General features: G+C 34.1%; 1 protein-coding gene and 3 long non-coding RNA genes across 8 annotated transcripts; 2 read left to right on the top strand and 2 right to left on the bottom strand.

Annotated features, from left to right (window-relative positions):
* Positions 1-8821: 8821 nt before the first annotated feature.
* On the top strand, positions 8822-11686 carry LOC130991946 (uncharacterized). The gene is made up of 3 exons (XR_009091201.1): positions 8822-9057; positions 10761-10841; positions 11441-11686. It is a non-coding gene; the product is annotated as an uncharacterized LOC130991946 (long non-coding RNA).
* Positions 11687-12967: 1281 nt separating this feature from the next.
* Positions 12968-14596, bottom strand: LOC130991954 (uncharacterized). The gene is made up of 2 exons (XR_009091208.1): positions 13504-14596; positions 12968-13469 (listed from the first exon to the last, which is right to left on the bottom strand). It is a non-coding gene; the product is annotated as an uncharacterized LOC130991954 (long non-coding RNA).
* Positions 13341-16143, top strand: LOC130991947 (uncharacterized). Its single transcript, XR_009091202.1, has 3 exons — positions 13341-13480; positions 15218-15298; positions 15898-16143. It is a non-coding gene; the product is annotated as an uncharacterized LOC130991947 (long non-coding RNA).
* Positions 16144-17250: 1107 nt separating this feature from the next.
* Positions 17251-21416, bottom strand: LOC130991875 (mitochondrial thiamine diphosphate carrier 2-like). 5 transcript variants are annotated; one of them, XM_057916311.1, is made up of 8 exons: positions 21183-21416; positions 20654-20802; positions 20340-20456; positions 19165-19276; positions 18828-18955; positions 18414-18566; positions 18187-18330; positions 17251-17820 (listed from the first exon to the last, which is right to left on the bottom strand). In XM_057916311.1, exons 2-8 carry the CDS (start codon positions 20768-20770, stop codon positions 17602-17604), a joined length of 990 nt encoding a protein of 329 aa, XP_057772294.1. In that variant the 5' UTR covers positions 20771-20802; positions 21183-21416; the 3' UTR covers positions 17251-17601. The 5 variants fall into 5 exon arrangements, with proteins under 5 accessions (XP_057772294.1, XP_057772297.1, XP_057772296.1 ...); XM_057916314.1 differs by having other exon boundaries at positions 17251-17928; positions 21183-21345; XM_057916313.1 differs by having other exon boundaries at positions 21036-21184.
* Between the last annotated feature and the right edge of the window lie 1659 nt (positions 21417-23075).

Raw genomic sequence — 23075 nt, 5'->3', positions numbered from 1 at the left:
CATAAATTCTGGGCACTTTTTGGGTGCAAATGGAAGCTGACATGCAATAACTAATCAGAATATATAATTCATCATTTTTATAAGACATATCTCTTGTATTGAATCTTTAGGATTTCTCCAATCGACTTTGATCAAATTAAAGTGTGACATTAATATTCTATACTCTATATCAAACTTCTCTTTTTCTACAACTTTATTTACTTAATTTGATTATCTAAAGAGCTAAAAGTATTTTTAGTGCTAGCAAATTTGGCCAGGTAAGAATCCATCCTCCCAAAGAAAGTATTTGACATATATAGCCAAAGAGTATGCTTTAGTTGGTATTTAATCAGATTCATTTCTAGGAAAAGTTATGATTTTCATTAAGTACGTCCGTACATGGTTGTATTTATTTATTAAAAAGAATTGGATTTTGGATAATATAGTATATAACATGACAGAAGGGCCATTATGCATGTTTGTTAGTGTTTTCCAAAAATCATTTATAGGCTTTATATCATGTAATTAAAAAATATTAAAATTGTCAAATGAAGTTGTGTATATATAAATAATTATGAAAAAGAAAATCGAACACCTTCAAGAGATGGATGAGATTTAAATAGACTCACTATATATATTGAGTATTGTCCGACTATATATACATATATGCCAAATATATAAAAATATTAAAATCGTAAATTCAAAGCGATGAAACCATTTTTTACGACGACATTCTTGTCATCATACTTATATATATTCAGAATTTAGAATACATGTATATATCCAAAATGATAATGCTATTTGGACAAAATTTGTCCGCACAAAATATGGTTAAATACTTTGAAAAAAAATTATATTTAAAAAAATTTATTCAAAATAAAAAAATAATTTAGTTAATTTTATTATTTTCTCCACATTGTAGTTTTTTTTTTATAATATTTTAATAATGTTTTCTATTTTTATTATTTTCAAAGTGCAAAAACTACAAAAAAAAATATAAAAAATTAAGAAAATGCTAAAGAATTATATACAATGTGAAGAAAATAATAAAATTAACTAAATCCCTTCTAAATTTAAACCAAATCATTTAAATCAATCGATTTTTTAAAATATTTAATTTTTTTTTGTCCGAACAAATTTTATCCAGATAGCACTACTCTATCCAAAAATACAATTTTCTCGTGAGTAGTGTCATTTGGACAAAATTTATCCAGACAAAAAAAGGTTAAAAAATTTTAAAAATCAATTTATTTAAAAGTTTTGGTTCAGGGTTAAAAAGGATTTAGTTAATTTTATTGTTTTTCCATATTGTAGTTTTTTTTATAATTTTTTAACAATTTTTTTTATTATTATTATTTTAGTTTTTGTACTTTGAAAATAGTAGAAATTAAAAAAGTTATTAAAAAATTACAATATTGAGAAAACAATAAAACTAGCTAAATTCTTCTTTATTTTAAACCAAAATTTTTAATAAATTTATTTTATAAAATACTTTGACCATATTTTATTCGGACATATTTTGTCTAAATAGCATTATTATTTTCTCGTAGGAATTAATTAATACGACTTGCAAATCTGATCAATAGTAACCATATTTACTGTACTCTAAGAAGTCAACGTTCAGTGAACTGCTCTAAGTCGTGTAACAATTTTTATTTTTATTTTGCCGACTTCTATTTCCATTAGCTCCATAAGATAAAATATATAGTTTATACTATAAATTAAACTATTGGTCATTTAACATAAAAACTCTGATGAGCTACTAACATTTACGAATCAAGTACATGGGTTATCTGAAAACTAACAAAATATCATGTCATTCAATTTTGGCAGACGAATTTTTGACGCGCGCGTCTCATTGGCCCCTAACATGGAATTTTAATTTTATTTCTTTTACATCACATTATATTTATTACTCTCTCCGTCCCACGAAGCATGACACAATTTTCTTTTTGGTTTGTCCCACGAAGCATGACACGTTTTTAAAAATGGCAAAAAAATTATCCTTTATTCACATTTTCACTTTTTCACCTACCACACTTAATACATAAAATACGTAATTTCTTAATTCTCGTGTCAAAAAGAAGTGTGTCATGCTTCATGGGACGGAGAGAGTAAAAAATAAATGAAGTGTTGAGTTTTTGGGCAACTTGGAATAACTCACTGGAAATCGAACTACGACTGTACTTCGGCATTTTCTTAAATTGTATCTGAATAAAATTAACTACTACGAAGTGTTGAGTTAAAATATAACTGTGGAAGCATGCCTCACAAATATTTAATTAGTAATAGTTGGAGTATTTTTTTTTTTTTAGTTTTTAGACCGTTTAAATTAAATAACAAATATTGTGTCAATATGTTTTTGTTTCGTATAGTATACGAATTTAATACCGTACGTATGATTTTTCTTGCTTTTCTTTTTTATTTATTTGTTTTTAGAGGTATTTTCTTGCTTTTCTTGATGCAATCTTTTGAGGTCAAATTAATCCCACTTGCTTTTGGTAATTATTCTGTCATCTTCAAAACCGCAGAAAATTGGATTTTGACTGTTTGCCCTAATCGCCCACTTCCTCACAAAAATATATTAAGATAAACATAGTGTTATTTGTGAGGCATGCTTCCACAGTTATATGTATTTGTCTAGCTATTCATATCATCAGTAATTTATAAATGGTGATTGTATCTGGACATTATTTTGATATCACATTGGTCAACTTTTTAAAAATCTATACAAAGATCCAAGAGTTCAAAATTGAAGAATGTGTCGATGAATTGATTCTAAATCAACAAATTAAGTATCTATAAAGGTATACCATTAGGTAGAAATTTTCCCTCTTAATCTGCACCAATATGGACCTTTGTATGATTTACTATTGTCATTAAAAGATGCATTAGTATATAAGAATGGAATACATTTGGAATGTTAGATTTTCAAATTCTATAGCTGATATTAAATTGAAGGCGGCGAAATTTTACCTGGGTTCGAATTCTGGAGGGAGCGAATATTTTATTAATTAAATGATATATAGTCATAGATCATACAAAGATCAAATGGTCCAAATTTATTTTAATGAAAACAATTTTAGCATATATCTATTTACGTATTGAATTGTAAGGAAATTTATACACTTTTTCATATATGTTTGGATCATGTTTAGGTCAAAGAGAAAGTTAATTCATGGACGTTCAACTAAACTTTTTTATTGTAAAACTCTAAAAAAAATTAAGTTAAATTATTCTTCAAAAAATTAAAATTAAATGAAGCCCGGAGATATTTGAATAAATTTGAATTTTTGCTGACGTATCTCAATCACATAGATGGAATCAAAATTATTGTATATGATGATTATTCTATGTAAGTCATAGTGATGTTGATTAAGAATTCCATTAATTGGCGTGTCTCTTAGTTTGCAAGTGGACAAATTAATGAATTAAAGAATGATTAGTTTAATTTGATTTGAATGAATGCATTCGCATGTTCCAAGGTCGTGGGGTTTATGGATATTCAACCAAACCAGATCAAAAGAAAAGACATACTCACTCATGCATCTCAATGATGACTTCTTGTCTCCAAATTTACATATAATTAATCAATTAATTAAAAGGATAAATCCTTACGGATCAAATTGATCCGGATCAGTAGGGGTAAAAAAGTTACTATAATTTTTTTTATTGAAAATATGTTTTGCCTTAAATGCCCCTAATATAAGTTTATTATTTTAAAATACTAAATTTAATATATTCTTGTTATTTTTCTAGGCAATAAATTAAATTCATGAACATAAAATTAAATGTTTAATCTCCTTAAATCTATGCACTTAAATGAATTCATTCAAGATAGCTAGGAAGCCGTACATAATTCGTTGCTTTGTCAGCTTGTTCACTTTATAATTTATGTGATTCCTTCTTTTAGTGTTGGGGATTTATTTTTAAGAATAAAAAACATAGGAATTTTGATGCTCGTCATGAGGTGTGAAATATGAAGATTAACGAGCTAATCATTAGGTATAATAGTAATATTATTTTGTAACATTTTTTTTATTTAAACACCCCCAATCACTATAAAACATATTTCAATTTAAAAATCAAAATACTTATATATTATTATTATATGAATTTCCTTGTTGGCGATCACTAAAGGTAAGTCGTTATTCATATATATTAGTGAGCAATAAAAATATATACTTCAATTGTAGCAATTGTACAAGAGGTGACAATTTGATTTACATGAATTTATTTTTATTTAATATACGTAACGTATTTTAAAATTTTTTACTCTATTTTTAATTAATATAAATTTATTTTAAATTTTTTCCTAAAAAAGTTAATATAAAAAATTATGAATTGATGATATTTAATACGCTATAATTTATTATCCATGTCACCCATGTTAACACAAGTCAGTAAGTCACAAAGGGAGTGGTTGTGATATTTTGAGATTCAAAATGAAATTCAACAAATTAAAGAGATTAATATTTAAGTTAGATTATTGATTCAATGAAATTCTACAATTCTTTTGGTAAGCAGTTTCAATATATAGTCTCATTAAAACTTTGAAAATGTTGACCATCATAGCTTCATTTATGTTTTTAGTGACATTAAAGAGTGGTGACATTATTTAATTACCTTCATATATAATTTGGGTTTGTGCAAACATATATGAATGGAATATGTAAGTTAATTTTTGGCTTTAAAATAAATTAAACTAAAGTATGTTAATTAAAAAAAAAACATTCATACATGTCATGAAATAAATAGATTCATGTGTATTTACAAAATACATAGCTTAGTCAAACTTCTCATTGAAACTACAAATTTATTTAATGAAATTAATGTTCCCAATTAAATATATATACATATTTAATTAATATATTAAAATTATAAAATGAAAAATACATAAAGGATAAAAATGTCTTTTTATGTTGAACATTAATTAATTTTTTGATTTGATCCGGATCAAATTGATCCAAATAGCAAGGTCCTAATTAAAAATAATATATATCTACAACTTGATCAATTACAGATGTCATGTTTACAATAAAGTAAATTAATTGTGTTGTGCAATAAATTAATTAATTTAAAAAATATTTTTTTTTATGAGATTCGAACTTAGAAATACGAATTTATCCAGCAATAAATTCATCACAAATATTCATCATTTAAGGGATTTTAATTTTTTACCTTTAAAGAAAAAAAAGATAGAAAAAATCACAACATGATATTTAACAGATGTCATGTTGATAAGAAAGTAAAGTTGTTACGCTAAAAAAAGAAGAGAAAAGAAAAGTAGGAGTTGTAGTTCCTCTGTTTATGTGCACCTACATTAAGTTTTAGCTCATGTTGGTGATTCCTCTTTTGTCTGATTCATCACTTCATTTCTAAATTAAAAAGAAAGGAAAAAAAAAACAATTATAGTATAAAATAGGTTTTCGAGATATGAGAAGAAAACAAACAGGGGCTTGAAGGGGAAACAATTGTTTCAAAATTATTTAATTAACAGCCAATGCTCGAGAATCACAGGAATATTCTATGGCCCACGCACAGCCCTTATTTTGAGAAGATTCCATTTCAACGCCCTTCTTTGTATTATTCTTGATTATTTTAATTTTGTTTAATTATGATTGGATCTTGGAACTGTTCAACTAGGGCTTGACCAATCTTGGTGAAGTTTGCTTTAATATAAAATAAATTTTGCCATTCCAATCAATCAATGACTTCATTAGCATGTGGTTACTCTAGCTGTGTACTAATTTAACGATATTTTTGGTTAATATTGTTGGAAACAGTGTCTATCTTTTTCTTCCCTTCTTAATTTTTTTAATAGCTACAAAATGTTAGTGTACAATATATTTGGTGAAGAAAATGTTATTAGGATTCGAAGGGAAGATTAATTTTGATTCATAAGCTCTCAATCACCCCTAAAGAGGCGACTGTTTATTTTATACTACATTCATATGGGTGTTTGTGGGATGATAAATATAGAAACAATTTTAAAAATAGTCATTTGATATAGTAAAAATTAAAAAAGAATAACCACAATATAGAAATAATTTTAAAAATAGTCATTTTATCTATTACATAATATAATATGTTAGAAGTAGTTATTGTTCCTAAAATATTACTTTGATACGTGAATAATTAATACGAATACGCAAAAAATATATATTCGTGTAACAATTTATTTTGAAACTATCACACAAATATACATACAATTTTGTGTATTCGTGTGTTAAAGAATTTAATCTGCCACAAATTGTAAGGTTAATTCTTAATTAAAACGATTTGAAGATTGACATTTAAATTGTAATTATCTCTTTTCAAACTTAGAGAGGGGGAGCAGAGGGTGGGAGAGATGGGCTATATTTATCCCCGTGGAAGCAGAGGGTGGAAGAGATGGGCTATATTTATCCCCGTGGACCCGATGGGATGGATATTTTTTTTTTTTGATCAGAAAAAGTAGAATTAAATAAATAAAGTGGTACCAGAAGTACCAAGGCAGAAGCCTTAAAGGAGTTTACAAATTAGGTCATTGGAACACCACTCTTCCAAGTCCATCCTATCATCAACAATCTGGAAAATCCTATTCCAAGACCAAAGCCTAATCTTGATCTCCATAACAAAATTTTTGCAATTCCACTCTTTATATTAAGTTAATGGGCTTTTTTTCTTTATATTAGTGTATAAACCCAATGGGCTGCTCATTTACTAGTGAAAAATCATTTCTCCCTAAAGATTGCACGACTCTAGTCTTGGAGCATGACAGCTTTCTATTTGGTTGGATCACATTGAACTTTCAGTCGTCGTAGAATTTTCTCGTATGATTTTTAGTTTTGTTGGGCATGATTTTAATCAAGATGAAGATGAAGATGAAGTAAGCAAGAATCTTGATATGCTGCCATCATCAACCAGCAGCAGCAATGAACATCCACGAGCTCAGTTGTTGATCGACCTCAACTTGCCTCTAGACAACGAGGATGGCTCCATTGCTGCTGCTCAGTCGGGGCACGAACCAGATATAGGATCCAGCTCGAATCGAACGAGGTATAGCACGAGGCGTAGGCCTCCAACAATGAGAGTTCTTGAAGCTTTTGCACGCGGTTACTTGAGTGTGAACAGGAGGCAGAAGAGGAAGGAAGACGAGGATTGAGCTTCTTCTCAACGAGCAATGAGCAAGCAATCTTGAGCTAGGAGTCGAAAGGGGAGGTCTATTTGGAGAAGCCTCTGTGTTTTGGTTGTTGCCATGTGAAAAATAATGGTTCCTTGTAGCATTCACATAGAATTTTAGTGATTTATTTGTTAATTTGCAACCATTCTCCTTTCAAAAAAAAAAAATTGCAACCATTCTTTTGTAAGTCAAGTTTCGCCTACTTATAGATATCAATTCAAGCCTTTTATTTTTCCCACACGAGTTTAATATGCATACACAAAAGGTTTGTTATGAAGAATCTATATAATATATAAAAAAGGAGTTTTCTCACTTCAATTTTTCCCTCCATTATTTCTCTCGTCTCCCATCAATAATTTTTCATTTTTTTATATATAATTTTAATTTTTTTTTAAACATCATCAAATTTGATTTATGAAGAAATATTCAATATGCATATTAAGTTTAAGTCATAACAAGATTTTTAATATGATATAAAATAATCAAAAATAAATTTTAAACGAATAGGTTATAATTTAAAAAGATTTTATTTTCTTTCTCTTTGTTAAAATTTTATAAGTTTTTTATTTAAATTTGTGCAGGAAAATATTTATTTATTTATTTATTATTACGTGGAATACTCTATAATAATAATATGTGTACTAATTTTCATTATCAAATAATTTAAAATTACTTAATAACTATAATTATCATTACAATTTATGCACAGTTGAAAATCTCTACTATATTAAAAAGACAATTTCCAATTTGAAATCAATTTCAAAATTGAGTGGCAATTTTGAAGTTATAATAAAATTGAAGGTTTATATTTAAACTATATTTTTATTTTTATTTTTCATTTCTTTAACTTCTTATTTGTTGTTTTATTTCTTTCCAAAATTGTGAAATTCGATTAATTATAAAATATTTAATATGCATATCAAATTAAAGATCACGACAAGAGCTTTAATTTGATATATTTTATATAAATATTTAATTTAAAATGTACAAATTAATTTTTTTTTAATATTAAATTTTTATAAATTTCTCTCTCCTCTCTCATAGTGTTGAAAAAAAAATTAATTCTTTTTTATTAGTATTTTTTTATAACTTATTTTTTTTTTTACTTTTCATAATATCAAATTTTATAATTGCAAATTCTTATTATTTTAAAATTTTTTAATATTCAGTTTAAATTTATTTATTTAAAATTAATTTTCATTATATTTATGAGTATGCTAATTAAATTAAGAAACAATGTAGTCTGTAACACCCCGTTATTTCTTAGCTAAATTTAGAATTATTTTGAACTTAGAAGTCAGGATGATTCACGCCGGATATAAAGAAAATGAATTTATTTTAATTCCAACAAAAGTGTTTAAAAAAAAAAACATTTATAAATTTAGTTATTAAATTTATATGCATTGCATATTTATTTAATTTAACATTTAGTATCTACACGAGTTATTTATTTAAGCGCACACTGAACGATTATTACAGTTTTCATTATATTTTATTTATTTTTTTTACACTCACTCTTTCCACTCACACTCTACACTCACACTTTACACTCACACTACACTACACTACACCACACGATACTTTTTCCCCACCAATTTCCACTTTCCCCACTTTCCACCCACACTACACTACACTACACCACGATACTTTTTCCCCACCAATTTCCACTTTCCCCACTTTCCACCCACACTACACACGATCCTTTGCCCCCACCAAAATAAGCTTTAGCCATGCCTATTTCTCCAACAAAATACCCATTTCCTTCCACTTACCATTTCTCCTACATACCAAGGAACTAAGTGCGGAGCTACACCCACAGAAGTTCAGCTATACCACACGGACTCCACAAACTCAGCTGAAAGCTCTAAAGATTTCATCTACAAATCACTCTGTCCATTTTACCTCCATTCACGGTTAGCACCCAAATTCAGTTTCAGTGATTTCCTCCAGTACTCAAACCTCTAATGTACAACAGACAACAATTCATGTTTTTGTGTATGCACGTCACTTACTCTCACTTATAAATTGAACGAAGACTTTTGAACAAAGCATTCATATACATCTGCATACATGTTTGAATAAGAAACGAATGAAGAAAAAAATGAAATGAGTTTTAAGCTTGTTTTTGCTTGCTGTGTCGAGTCGGGAAGGACCACGGCCGTGACTTCGTTGCGGTTGCCGGAAATTGAGGCTTGTCTGTGGTGCTCTGTTCTCACATAGAGAAAGAGAGCCGGGAGAGAGTTCCGAGGGAGATAAGAGGGCGGCGATGGTGGCGGCATGAAGCTGCTGCCGTCGGCCAAAGTTCAGCGGAGGGAGGCAGAGCACGGCGGTGGTGCCGCTGCTGCCCGGCCACGGCTTGAGAGAGAGAGTCGGTGGACGGCGGCTGCGTGCTACCTCTGTCTATGTGTCCTGGTGTGTGTAGAAAGCCGAGGGTGGCGCGGCTTGTCGCTGCTGCTCCTCCGGCGAGCTACACGGTGGGCGGCTGTTACCAGCCGAAGAGAAAGAGTCGACAACGGCAGCGGCCTTCATGGTTGCTCGCCGGTCTGATTCAATGAGAGAGAGTTGAGCGAGAGAGAGAGGTGGCGGTGGTGATTCGCCACTGTCACAGAAGAGAGAGAGAGATGGGTTGAGTCAGTGGAGGGAAAAGGAGAGTCGACGGCGGCAAAGCCTGCTGTCGCCGGAGATTTGAGGGAGAGGCGGCGAGGCAAGGGCCTTGTTGCCGCTCTGAGCCGGGTCTGGGCTGGATTTTGTCGAGGGAAGGACGGCGACGGCGGTGGTTCTTCTACTGCTGTCGGTCGGAGTGAGCAGAGAGTGAGGGAGTCGCGGTCGGCGGCGGCCTTGCTGCTGCAGCTGCCGGGAGCGGACTGAGTGAGAACGGAGGGAGGCGGCGGCGGTACCTATCGTCGTTGCCAAGGAAGGAGGCCGATCGACGGCTGCCTCGCCGGAGGGAGCTGCGGCGGCGGGAGTTGGCTGACTGATGGCTGAGAGAGAGAAGGGGGGGCGTATTTCGAACAGTTGAGTATTGAGAGAGGGAGACGAGCAGTGAGGAGGAGTGAGGGACTGAAGGGAGGCGTGACTGATGGTGGGGAGAAGAAGGAGATGGGTGTTGGGCTAGGGCATGAGTGTTGGGCCGAGTCTATTGGGCCGAGTTTGTTTAATTATTTTTCAGTTGGGCCATTGTTTTAATAAATGTTTTGGGCCCTTATTTTATTTAAGGACTTTGGACTACCTTCAATTAATTTAATTGGGTTGTCTTATGTTTTATTAATTGAACTACTAATTAGTTTAATTAATTATTTTCAAAGACTAGTTTTCATAATAATATTAAATTATTATTATGTGCATATTTTGAGTAAATTACTTATTACATGACATGATTTGCATTATATTTTGCAATAACAGTATTTATGATTTAATTGGTTTTAATTATAATTCCAATTTTTAAAGAAAATCGAGTAAGGATATTTTTGGTGTCCTTAACTCAAGAAATTTAGTTTTCAATTATATATTCATTAAATTTTTGAAAACCCGGCTAAGTGAATCATAGAATATTAAGCACTTCACCATGAATTAAGATTAGCTTCACGAGACCTATTAAGAATAGAATTTCTTGTAGGCTTTGTGACCAGGGGGATTAGCGCTGCTTTCCCAAGACAGGTTTATAAGTGATTATGATCTTCAGGCTTTGCCTAACCAGGTGGGCTTACTTTCCAAATATACAAAGTATGATTGAGTTATTAAGCTCTAAATGTTTTCAATGAAATGCAAATTGTTTATTTAATGTAATGAAAACTGTTTATCCAATAAAATATTTTGTGCACTCTGCTCTGTTTAAGGCTCGCATAAGTTAATCGATCGAGGTTCTCTTATGACCTAACACGTTGTTTGAGAATTGTGTACACCTATTAGCTGACTCGGTGGGTTGATCTCCATTCGGGCACTAATCATGTATGAGGCGTTATAAGGGTGCTCGACGGGATGTGTTCCGGAGCATTGGGTCCCAAATGGGAGCTTGGCTGGGTTACGCCCTCAGTCCAAGTAAAGCAGGAGTAATGGATCCGTCGGTGGCTAAAAGGTCCGGGATCACAGCGAGTAACAGAAAGGGAGTGTGACATGTGCGCACAAATGAAAAATGTTTTAACATGCTTAGAAGTACTTCTTTCATTTTAAAACCTTCTAAGTCATGTCAAGTATAATTGGATAAACTGCTCTTACGAAAATATGAAATGTTTATGAAAATGCATGCCCACTAAGTACATTAGTACTTAGCCCAAAAATACTTTCAAATGTTTTCAGGTTGGCTGGCTGGTGCTGACGGGACGGAGCTGAGGCTAGAGTTAAAATTCATATGTTAGACTTCCGCTGTAGCAATTACTCTTATACATCTTTTGTTTTCTCAACTTAAGATGACTTCATTTGAGCTTCAATTTAAAATTTATAGTTTTATGTTAATGAACGTCGGTTGTCAGAAGCATGAAACAAAACTTGTGATCCAAAGGGGCATAGCCCGACTTTCTATCCTATTTCGGGTTTTTACAAGGTTGTTCCTTGTTTATTTCTATGAATTAGTTGCACCTCGATTATATTTATTCATTCAAGAATTGGGGTGTGACAGAATGGTATCAGAGCCTGAGTTTTCTTTCATGACTCTGATAACCATAAGCTTTTGATGTTGAGTCTAGAATAGTATCTCTAGACTTCTAAGAATGTCAGTAGCCCTCAGCTCACCGTCACACTGCCGCAACCAAGGTACGATAATAGTTTCAAAAATATACATATATGTATTTCAGATGTTATGAAAGTTTTCAAGAAAATGTGCGCCTTATGTTTACGATGCTATGTGAATGCTTTTTGTCGTGTTTGGGACTACCCGAACCCATAACGACTCAATGAATGTATTTCGTGTTTGGGACAACCCGAGCCCTTAACGAATCAATGTATGTATGTATGTATGGTCGAGTTAGATTCCTTGAATCTTTCCGGCATAAGCAAAGTTTTTCATGAAAGGGACATTTAATGTCCATATGACTCAAAATTTAAAAAAAAGCAAATATATGTATGTATGTATGTATGAATGAATGATGAGAAAGCTTTATGTTATCATTTTAGGTTCACTGCCTATATGATTAGAATGATGAGTTCTTTTACAAATCGTTTGAGAACCACCCAATAATGCCTTACGAATGTTAGTCGTGATAGCACCGCTAGAACGACATAGAATGGACCTATATGATACCAAAGATTTATGATTGAAGTACTTAGAAGTAAGTGATTTAAGTTAGAAGTTGACTTAGAGCTTTATAAGAGATAAGAAGTTGACATGATTGGGGGCGAAGCTCCCATTTGACTGAGTGATTCGTTGTGCTGGGTCTGGCCAGCCCACATGACTATGATCTCGGTGATTGTCAATTTAGTCATCCCAATGTATAAACTCGTACTATATAGTTGTCCCAATAAGATCTTCTTTGATCACGATAAGCATAGTATGATTAGAATGAGTTTGTTTGTCAACAGTTCTCGAGACATGAGACGTAGCATTCTCACGATTAGAAAATATGATAAGCATCAAGCTATGTAGGTGCACTGATAGTGAATGTCTAGTACTCCAAACTAGATTTCCCAAGTATGCAATTTCGAGGACGAAATTTTTATAAGGAGTGAGGGATGTAACACCCCGTTATTTCTTAGCTAAATTTAGAATTATTTTGAACTTAGAAGTCAGGATGATTCACGCCGGATATAAAGAAAATGAATTTATTTTAATTCCAACAAAAGTGTTTAAAAAAAAAAACATTTATAAATTTAGTTATTAAATTTATATGCATTGCATATTTATTTAATTTAACATTTAGTATCTACACGAGTTATTTATTTAAGCGCACACTGAACGATTATTACAGTTTTCATTATATTTTATTTATTTTTTTTACACTCACTCTTTCCACTCACACTCTACACTCACACTTTACACTCACACTACACTACACTACACCACACGATACTTTTTCCCCACCAATTTCCACTTTCCCCACTTTCCACCCACACTACACTACACTACACCACACGATACTTTTTCCCCACCAATTTCCACTTTCCCCACTTTCCACCCACACTACACACGATCCTTTGCCCCCACCAAAATAAGCTTTAGCCATGCCTATTTCTCCAACAAAATACCCATTTCCTTCCACTTACCATTTCTCCTACATACCAAGGAACTAAGTGCGGAGCTACACCCACAGAAGTTCAGCTATACCACACGGACTCCACAAACTCAGCTGAAAGCTCTAAAGATTTCATCTACAAATCACTCTGTCCATTTTACCTCCATTCACGGTTAGCACCCAAATTCAGTTTACCTCCATTCACGGTTAGCACCCAAATTCAGTTTCAGTGATTTCCTCCAGTACTCAAACCTCTAATGTACAACAGACAACAATTCATGTTTTTGTGTATGCACGTCACTTACTCTCACTTATAAATTGAACGAAGACTTTTGAACAAAGCATTCATATACATCTGCATACATGTTTGAATAAGAAACGAATGAAGAAAAAAAATGAAATGAGTTTTAAGCTTGTTTTTGCTTGCTGTGTCGAGTCGGGAAGGACCACGGCCGTGACTTCGTTGCGGTTGTCGGAAATTGAGGCTTGTCTGTGGTGCTCTGTTCTCACATAGAGAAAGAGAGCCGGGAGAGAGTTCCGAGGGAGATAAGAGGGCGGCGATGGTGGCGGCATGAAGCTGCTGCCGTCGGCCAAAGTTCAGCGGAGGGAGGCAGAGCACGGCGGTGGTGCCGCTGCTGCCCGGCCACGGCTTGAGAGAGAGAGTCGGTGGACGGCGGCTGCGTGCTACCTCCGTCTATGTGTCCTGGTGTGTGTAGAAAGCCGAGGGTGGCGCGGCTTGTCGCTGCTGCTCCTCCGGCGAGCTACACGGTGGGCGGCTGTTACCAGCCGAAGAGAAAGAGTCGACAACGGCAGCGGCCTTCATGGTTGCTCGCCGGTCTGATTCAATGAGAGAGAGTTGAGCGAGAGAGAGAGGTGGCGGTGGTGATTCGCCACTGTCACAGAAGAGAGAGAGAGATGGGTTGAGTCAGTGGAGGGAAAAGGAGAGTCGACGGCGGCAAAGCCTGCTGTCGCCGGAGATTTGAGGGAGAGGCGGCGAGGCAAGGGCCTTGTTGCCGCTCTGAGCCGGGTCTGGGCTGGATTTTGTCGAGGGAAGGACGGCGACGGCGGTGGTTCTTCTACTGCTGTCGGTCGGAGTGAGCAGAGAGTGAGGGAGTCGCGGTCGGCGGCGGCCTTGCTGCTGCAGCCGCCGGGAGCGGACTGAGTGAGAACGGAGGGAGGCGGCGGCGGTACCTATCGTCGTTGCCAAGGAAGGAGGCCGGTCGACGGCTGCCTCGCCGGAGGGAGCTGCGGCGGCGGGAGTTGGCTGACTGATGGCTGAGAGAGAGAAGGGGGGCGTATTTCGAACAGTTGAGTATTGAGAGAGGGAGACGAGCAGTGAGGAGGAGTGAGGGACTGAAGGGAGGCGTGACTGATGGTGGGGAGAAGAAGGAGATGGGTGTTGGGCTAGGGCATGAGTGTTGGGCCGAGTCTATTGGGCCGAGTTTGTTTAATTATTTTTCAGTTGGGCCATTGTTTTAATAAATGTTTTGGGCCCTTATTTTATTTAAGGACTTTGGACTACCTTCAATTAATTTAATTGGGTTGTCTTATGTTTTATTAATTGAACTATTAATTAGTTTAATTAATTATTTTCAAAGACTAGTTTTCATAATAATATTAAATTATTATTATGTGCATATTTTGAGTAAATTACTTATTACATGACATGATTTGCATTATATTTTGCAATAACAGTATTTATGATTTAATTGGTTTTAATTATAATTCCAATTTTTAAAGAAAATCGAGTAAGGATATTTTTGGTGTCCTTAACTCAAGAAATTTAGTTTTCAATTATATATTCATTAAATTTTTGAAAACCCGGCTAAGTGAATCATAGAATATTAAGCACTTCACCATGAATTAAGATTAGCTTCACGAGACCTATTAAGAATAGAATTTCTTGTAGGCTTTGTGACCAGGGGGATTAGCGCTGCTTTCCCAAGACAGGTTTATAAGTGATTATGATCTTCAGGCTTTGCCTAACCAGGTGGGCTTACTTTCCAAATATACAAAGTATGATTGAGTTATTAAGCTCTAAATGTTTTCAATGAAATGCAAATTGTTTATTTAATGTAATGAAAACTGTTTATCCAATAAAATATTTTGTGCACTCTGCTCTGTTTAAGGCTCGCATAAGTTAATCGATCGAGGTTCTCTTATGACCTAACACGTTGTTTGAGAATTGTGTACACCTATTAGCTGACTCGGTGGGTTGATCTCCATTCGGGCACTAATCATGTATGAGGCGTTATAAGGGTGCTCGACGGGATGTGTTCCGGAGCATTGGGTCCCAAATGGGAGCTTGGCTGGGTTACGCCCTCAGTCCAAGTAAAGCAGGAGTAATGGATCCGTCGGTGGCTAAAAGGTCCGGGATCACAGCGAGTAACAGAAAGGGAGTGTGACATGTGCGCACAAATGAAAAATGTTTTAACATGCTTAGAAGTACTTCTTTCATTTTAAAACCTTCTAAGTCATGTCAAGTATAATTGGATAAACTGCTCTTACGAAAATATGAAATGTTTATGAAAATGCATGCCCACTAAGTACATTAGTACTTAGCCCAAAAATACTTTCAAATGTTTTCAGGTTGGCTGGCTGGTGCTGACGGGACGGAGCTGAGGCTAGAGTTAAAATTCATATGTTAGACTTCCGCTGTAGCAATTACTCTTATACATCTTTTGTTTTCTCAACTTAAGATGACTTCATTTGAGCTTCAATTTAAAATTTATAGTTTTATGTTAATGAACGTCGGTTGTCAGAAGCATGAAACAAAACTTGTGATCCAAAGGGGCATAGCCCGACTTTCTATCCTATTTCGGGTTTTTACAAGGTTGTTCCTTGTTTATTTCTATGAATTAGTTGCACCTCGATTATATTTATTCATTCAAGAATTGGGGTGTGACATAGTCAAATGGCCATAATGAAGATTGAAAATCAATTTTTGGCCCCTTTTTACTCGGCTGCTGGGGTGATTGCGCGACCGCTGGATGATTGCGGGGCCGCTGGAAGCTTATGGGTGAGTTGCGCGCTCGCGGGAAAAAGCTAGCGCCCGCTACGCGTATGGCACTAACGCATCATTTTATTACTTGATTTTATTTTTGATTTCCGTTGGCACTTATGACACTAATGCCAAAAGAACCATTTTAAACACTTTCCCGTAGGGTTTAAATGTTCCATTTATGGTTTAGATTATCCATTTAGGGTTTAGATGATCCATTTATGATTTTTTTGATTCTATTACTGTTGTTTCTATTGCACGTATGGCACTTATGGCACTAATAGTGCCATAAGTGCCTAACCCGACCCGGCACGCGACCCGCGTGCCTGATTCTACCCGGTCCGCTTCATTAAGGGTAAAAACGTTCAAATCAATAAAAATGCCCAAATTTTATGTTTTTTCAATGTGTGACCATAAATTGTGTTTTATGCTTTATTTTAGCTACTTCCAAATTTTACTCTTAAATTAATATTAATTTTTACGCAAGTATAAAAAATAAAAATATTTTTCTGCGCATTGCAAGGGATGCAAATGTTAGTTAATCAATATATAGAAATATGAAATGGTGGGTTTTCTTTTGTTTTAATTTTTCGAATTTTTTATTTTATAATTAGTGCAAATTTACATAATATGAAATAATTAACCAAAATTATAAATTAATAATGAAAATCCATATATTTATTCTAAGAAATATACACACGTTTTTTGTAACAATAGCAGAATTATTAGATATGTACGATATCAGCTTGTTACTAGATTACCAAGTTAACCTAACCTATTACTATTAGTTTTATTGTGTTTACACGAACAAGTAACAAAAAAATTGAAGTCAAATCAATAACTGATATGACAGCCCTTAGCCTACACCATATCGGATAATAATACATCACAAATCTAGTAAGGAAAGAAAAAAAAAAAAAAAAACTGCAGCAATATATTGATGACAGTACAAAAATAAATTGCTTAATCATGCAATCAAAACCATTGCTCAATGTGAAGAGAATTCTAAAATCAGCAGCAGTAAAATGAACATTACTATTAAACTATGCTACAAAAATACAAGAGTAATAGAATCAAATGTTGTCTCATTAAAGCCTATAATCTCACTGACTTTCTGCTATATTGGCTATCACTATATGCCTATGAATTATTCCTCGTACAAAACAATATGCAGGCGGTACCCCTCATCTTTGAGGGAACATCTCAAGATAAACTGTAATCAAAATTGCTCTAATGCAAAAGAATGAATGGTTGAAGAGGTAGATTGAGAAAGGTGTAAAAGAGAAACAAAATCAAGTCAAGAGGGACTCTAACCAGTCTGACGTGAATTCGTAAGCAACAAAGGTCACAGCACCCGCGGGTGCAGCTTTGACGATTGAAGGGGTGATGCCCTTGTAAAGACCTGCCCAGCCCTCTTTATGCAAAATTTGGCGTAGGGCATCGTACATGTTTCTGTAAGCACGGTGCTCCACTCGAGCTCCATATCTTGGATCCCGTTGCAGCCCTTCAACCTACAAGCGCAATTACTTCATTAACATAAAGATTGGAACGCAATATATGCTCAATAGAACTCCCCTTCAAGATTGTTTGACAGGTCAAAATCCGTGACGGGTCAAGACCTGGACACAAACAGTCAAAATTACTACATAATATTGGATATGGGCATGAAGATGTTTGACCCGTTTGATGGATCTTGACCCTTCTGACAGTCTTACACATGTTTTTATGCCTTATGATTTACTTTACCTTTGCGCGTCCAAAATATTTTGGGAAATCTATAGTCCGGACAGAGGTGTTTCTTTGTAGGAATTTAATCATACAGTAGCTGAGATTGAAAGATTAAAATGAATAATAAACAGTCGAAGAAGGAAATATACCTGAAACCTCTTCTTCACCACATCAAGTGGATGACATACAGCTTTAGCACAAGTGCCAGCAGCCAATCCACATAGAAAAAGCTGGAAGCTTGAGAGAGAATCATCTGCTTCCGTATCATAACCAGATCTGTACTGATTCCAACCCTAGACAAGCAAGCAAAACTAAACCAAATTAGAAACATAACAAGATATTTAACTTTCCGAGGGAGATCAAAGTAGAAGATCACCATGGTCCAACGTTTGAATGTATCGTATGTTCCAAACTGCAATCCAGCGTAAGGAACTATCTCGATCAGTGTAGGTGTCAGTCCAGCGTAAAGCCCTCGAAAGCTACGCTTTGCAAGTATATCAGAGAATGCGGCCCTCATATTAGGATAAACCTGATTGAGAATATAGCACCATTCAGAAAACTCCTTTTTTTCTATGTAGCAGATGAAACAGCAATCCATAGGTAAATGTATCTTAAGTTCTCGATACAATTAGCAAAATCATCTAGGGCACTAGCTTAGTAGGTTCAAACATGACCGAGAATTTTCAAACCTGTGCTCCAAAGTTTGTTCCTACATAAAGTAATGCTTGTCCACCAAAACGATACAATATCGAGGGTAATGGTCATTACTTGCAAGGGTATTGGACAATACCTTTGGCTCCCCTTGTGAAGCTAAAAGGGTTCTTATAAGATCAAACGGATAGGATCCAACAGTGGCTGCACATCCTGCTAATGCCCCACTAACATACGAAAGATACGGACTTATATTCATATGGTCTTCTGCATAAAGAAAACAAGTGAACAGAATGTCATTTAAAAAAAGAACTGGGTCTACATTGCTCAAGATGTTTATCATGATAACAGTTCTTCAAAGCTACTACAGTATATCTCGACCTTGTTATCATGAAGAATGCCGAAAGCATAATTTACTAGTAATAACTATCTGATATGCACCAAAAATTACTGAGTAAGAGCAGAAATATTCAAACCTGACTTGGATGAACCAGAAACAAGCGACTTCAATTTGTGCAGAACTGTAAATTGTATTGCTGTGTACGGCATCACCATAAGCAAGGCCGGGACATTCCCCCTCCAGAAACCCTGTTAGAATCATGAGATAAAACAAAATGAACAATGCAAGCAAACGAGGAATTGGAAAGCAGTTACGGAGTTGCAAAATGCCATGAAATGACACATCTACCATTAAATCCATCACTCATGAAGAAAGATAAAAGTTGGTCGATATGCACTACTAAGTCCTTTACTCATTACAGTAACAGGCAGCATAAACTTCTTTCTCCCTCTCTCCTACTAAATTATGGTAACATCAACAACACTGCCAGCTTTTCTTTCTATGCCTCTTTCTCTTTAATACAAGAAAAGGTGTGCAAGTCCCCTCCATTAGGCATGCAATTCCTGCTAATATTACCATGATATCACTGACGAAAATGGAACCCAGAAACAGCCTATCCGCTCTGTCATTCTTGATTTATGTCATTCTTTCTCTTTCTTTTCGTTTCTTGGCATCCCTAATTTTCTTTTGCAAGACTTCTTTATGTTTTCTTCTACATTCTTATTGTTATTAATTCTTTGTCATTTGCCTCTTTTCTTTTAATCTTGATTCTCACCAGATATGCCGATACAACAAGAAATATGACTTGTTTCCTTTTATCTACTCCTAGTTCTTCATTTGAATAATTAGCAGAGTTCTATGGTCCTTGAGTAACATTCCAAGTACATAAAACAGCCTGCAACAATGATGGTAAGTTTTACTCTCTTAACTAACAAATTTTATTCGATTTAGTCCCCATATGCCCATACAAGTTTTTAATTGAACAAGCATGCATAATGTTGATGCTATATCCTCATCTTGCAGTCCATTCCTAGTCTCAACCCCCAATAGATAAATATTCACCAACCATGAACAGAATGACTTAATCTTACAAAGAAACCAAATTATACCGAATGAGCATCTAATACCAAGCATAATAATGAGGATGACATATCAAACTCAACCACTCGCAAATAAGGTATGTCAAGAAATGAAAAGAAAGAGAAAGAATGACAGGAAACAAGAATAACAGAGCAAATAAGGTATGTGGATCCACATACTCGTATCAAATGAAAACAAGGTCTATAGATACTACTTCTAGGTAACAAATACCGGCAAGCCTTCCTCCCTAAAAATGTCCTTTGTTGCTTGCAGCATACCAGTATATTTTGATCGACTATATGGATCTCTCCGAAGCAAAGCCCATTGTGTAGTGGGTTCCAATTGAACCTGCACCATACAACAAATGCAGTAAATGAGGACCTCCACCGAATCACACTCCAAACTCATCATAAGAAAAGCTAAATCCAAGTAGAAACATAACTAAATAAGGTAATTAAGAATATAATTCAAGGAATCTGCAAGAACTCAGACCATAATTCTTCAAGAAACCATCATTTCGAAACAAATTGAGCTAGAAAATCAACCTGAAATCTGATTTTAATCACGTCGAGCGGTGAGGTCACGGTTCTTGAAATCCCACCGGAAATGGCGCCAGCAGATGCATCAATCAAAGCCCTTTTCAGCTGCGCATGTTCCTCCATTCCCCCTCCTTCAGCAATCACACTTCAAAAATCTGCAGAAGAAAACCCCAATTCCCAAAATAAACTCCACAATTTTCTATAAACCCTTACTTTGGCCCCGTCGGAGTCACCATAAGCCAGAACTAATGCACCACAACCAATAACAAGTACAAAAGACATTAATATGCTGCAAGCTGTCCACTTTCACGTGATAATTACCAAATACAACCCAAGAAAAATTGGAAATGGAAATGAAAATGTTCACCGAAAATTGTAGGGTTTTTACTTTGAAGATAAGGATTCTGAAATGGTAGGAATTTGATGGAATCAAAATGGGTTTCTGACTAATCAAAGCATCCACACAGCGGAAAAAAGCAACAGCATAAAAAAGATCAACATAGATTCAATATAAGAAAGAATAAAAGAAACCGACCTGCAAAGATTGGAGGAGGGGTGAAAGAAAACATTGAACAATTTCCAAAGATAGTCAAAAGAATTTCCAAATTTATGATTAATAATACCAATATAAAGGTTTTTGTGCCGCGTTTAGGCGCTTGGAAACACTGTCGACATAGAACGGAAGCGTGAAATTTTCAAGAATATTCTTTTGACAAAAAATTTAGTTAGTGATGGTCTGATGGAGCTGTCAAATTCTGATTTTGGGCCGCATTGAGTAGGGGTCACCAAAATATCCCAACATCTAATCCGATTCAATTCGAAATTTAAACTTTGATTCGGATTAATCGGATTTTTGGATCGAATTTTAAGTAATTTTTGGATTTTCGGATAGGATCGAATTGATACTTTTAAAATTCGAACTAATTCGAAATTTGAATTGTATTTATAATATATATATTATTATATATATATTTATTTCTTTGTAAATTGTCTAATTTGTTAGGTGTATGTATTTCGGATTTTTTTTGTCTTTTTGAATTTTCAAATTTTGTTTGTATTTTGAATTTTTTCGGTTCAAATTGGATTTTATCCGAAAACTTCGATTTTTAGATTCGGATCAACGAATTATATGGTTCAGATTGGATTTTATTTTCTTCAAATTTTGAATTTTCGAATCGAATCGGATCAAACAAAAATTCGATCCGTAATCCGAATGCTCACGCTAGTATTTAGATAACCTTTTTCCTAATAGTAGAGGGTTCATGCTATCAATTAATTATAAATATGTTCAATTAAATAATTTTTAAATTAAAATTTGTTGAAATATTAATTGCATTAAAGTTAGGGGTGAGCAGAAACCGAACCGAACCGTTTTGGTGCGGTTCGGTCCTGAATCTATTGGTTCGGTGTTCGGTTCGGTTCCAAAAATTAAAAATCGATAAGTTTCGGTTCGGTTTCGGTTTTTGGTTCGGTTTTAAACCGAACCGAATCGATAAATATTAATATTTTATTATATATTTATATTTTATAATATATATTCAATTTTCTAATTTTTAATTGGTTTATATATTTATATTTTATTATATATTTATATTTTATATATTTTATAATATACTCTTAATTGGTTTTTTCATAAATTATATATTTATATTTTTACATTATTTTACAGGTTTTTAATTGTTTTTTTCGAAAAAAAAGTTTTTTTTTTTGCATTGGTTCGGTTTCGCATCTCCAATTGGTGCGGTTTGGTTCTAATTTTAACCATCGGTTCGGTTTTCGGTTTTGGATTTTTGGTTCGGTTCACCCCTAATTAAAGTTATAATTTTAAGTAAAATTGTAACTGCAACACCATTTTCAACTTTACTAAATAATACTCACTCAGTCCGCGATATCATTTCCATATTATGGACGACGCAGGTTTTAAGAACAGTGACGAATAGTACACTACAAGAAAATGCGGCTCTAACGACCGAAATTTCGGTCGTTAATATTTTTAACGACCGATTTAACGACCGTTTTTTTCGGTCGTTGTTTGCATCGTCGCCCGAATTTTAACGACCGTTTTTTCGGTCGTTAAATTTAACGACCGTTTTTTCGGTCGTTAAATTTAACGACCGATTTTTTATTTTTAACGACCGAAATTTCGGTCGTTAAAAAGAGGGAAAAAATAAAAAATAAAAATAAAAAAATTATTTTTTTATAATTTTTTTTAAATAATGACCGAAATTTTATTTTTAACGACCGAAAATTCGGTCGTTAAAAATTAATAAAAAAAATAATTTTTTTTTTCGAAAAATTTTTTTTTTTTTTAAATCTTTGTATCCCACAAGTATTTTTAGTGTATTTCTAATGTATTTTGACCTTAATTGCATACCATTTGACGAACTTCCCAGTAGGTCACTCATCTTACTTGTGCTCTAAGTCAAGC

The sequence above is a fragment of the Salvia miltiorrhiza genome, chromosome 7 (assembly GCF_028751815.1).
Source record: "Salvia miltiorrhiza cultivar Shanhuang (shh) chromosome 7, IMPLAD_Smil_shh, whole genome shotgun sequence".
Classification (NCBI taxonomy): domain Eukaryota; kingdom Viridiplantae; phylum Streptophyta; class Magnoliopsida; order Lamiales; family Lamiaceae; genus Salvia; species Salvia miltiorrhiza.
Note: the sequence above shows the minus strand (reverse complement) of the source record. Positions and strands in the feature narration are given on the sequence as shown.

Bases quoted from the DNA above. Each gene is read 5' to 3' on its own strand.
- LOC130991875 (XM_057916312.1), bottom strand. From the start codon at position 20,770: ATGGAGGAACATGCGCAGCTGAAAAGGGCTTTGATTGATGCATCTGCT. The intron at 20,457-20,653 runs GTTGATTTTCTA...TGTATGGTGCAG, and splicing joins TGATTAAAATCAGATTTCAG to GTTCAATTGGAACCCACTAC. The intron at 18,331-18,413 runs GTGATCTTCTAC...TTGCTTGTCTAG, and splicing joins CATTCAAACGTTGGACCATG to GGTTGGAATCAGTACAGATC.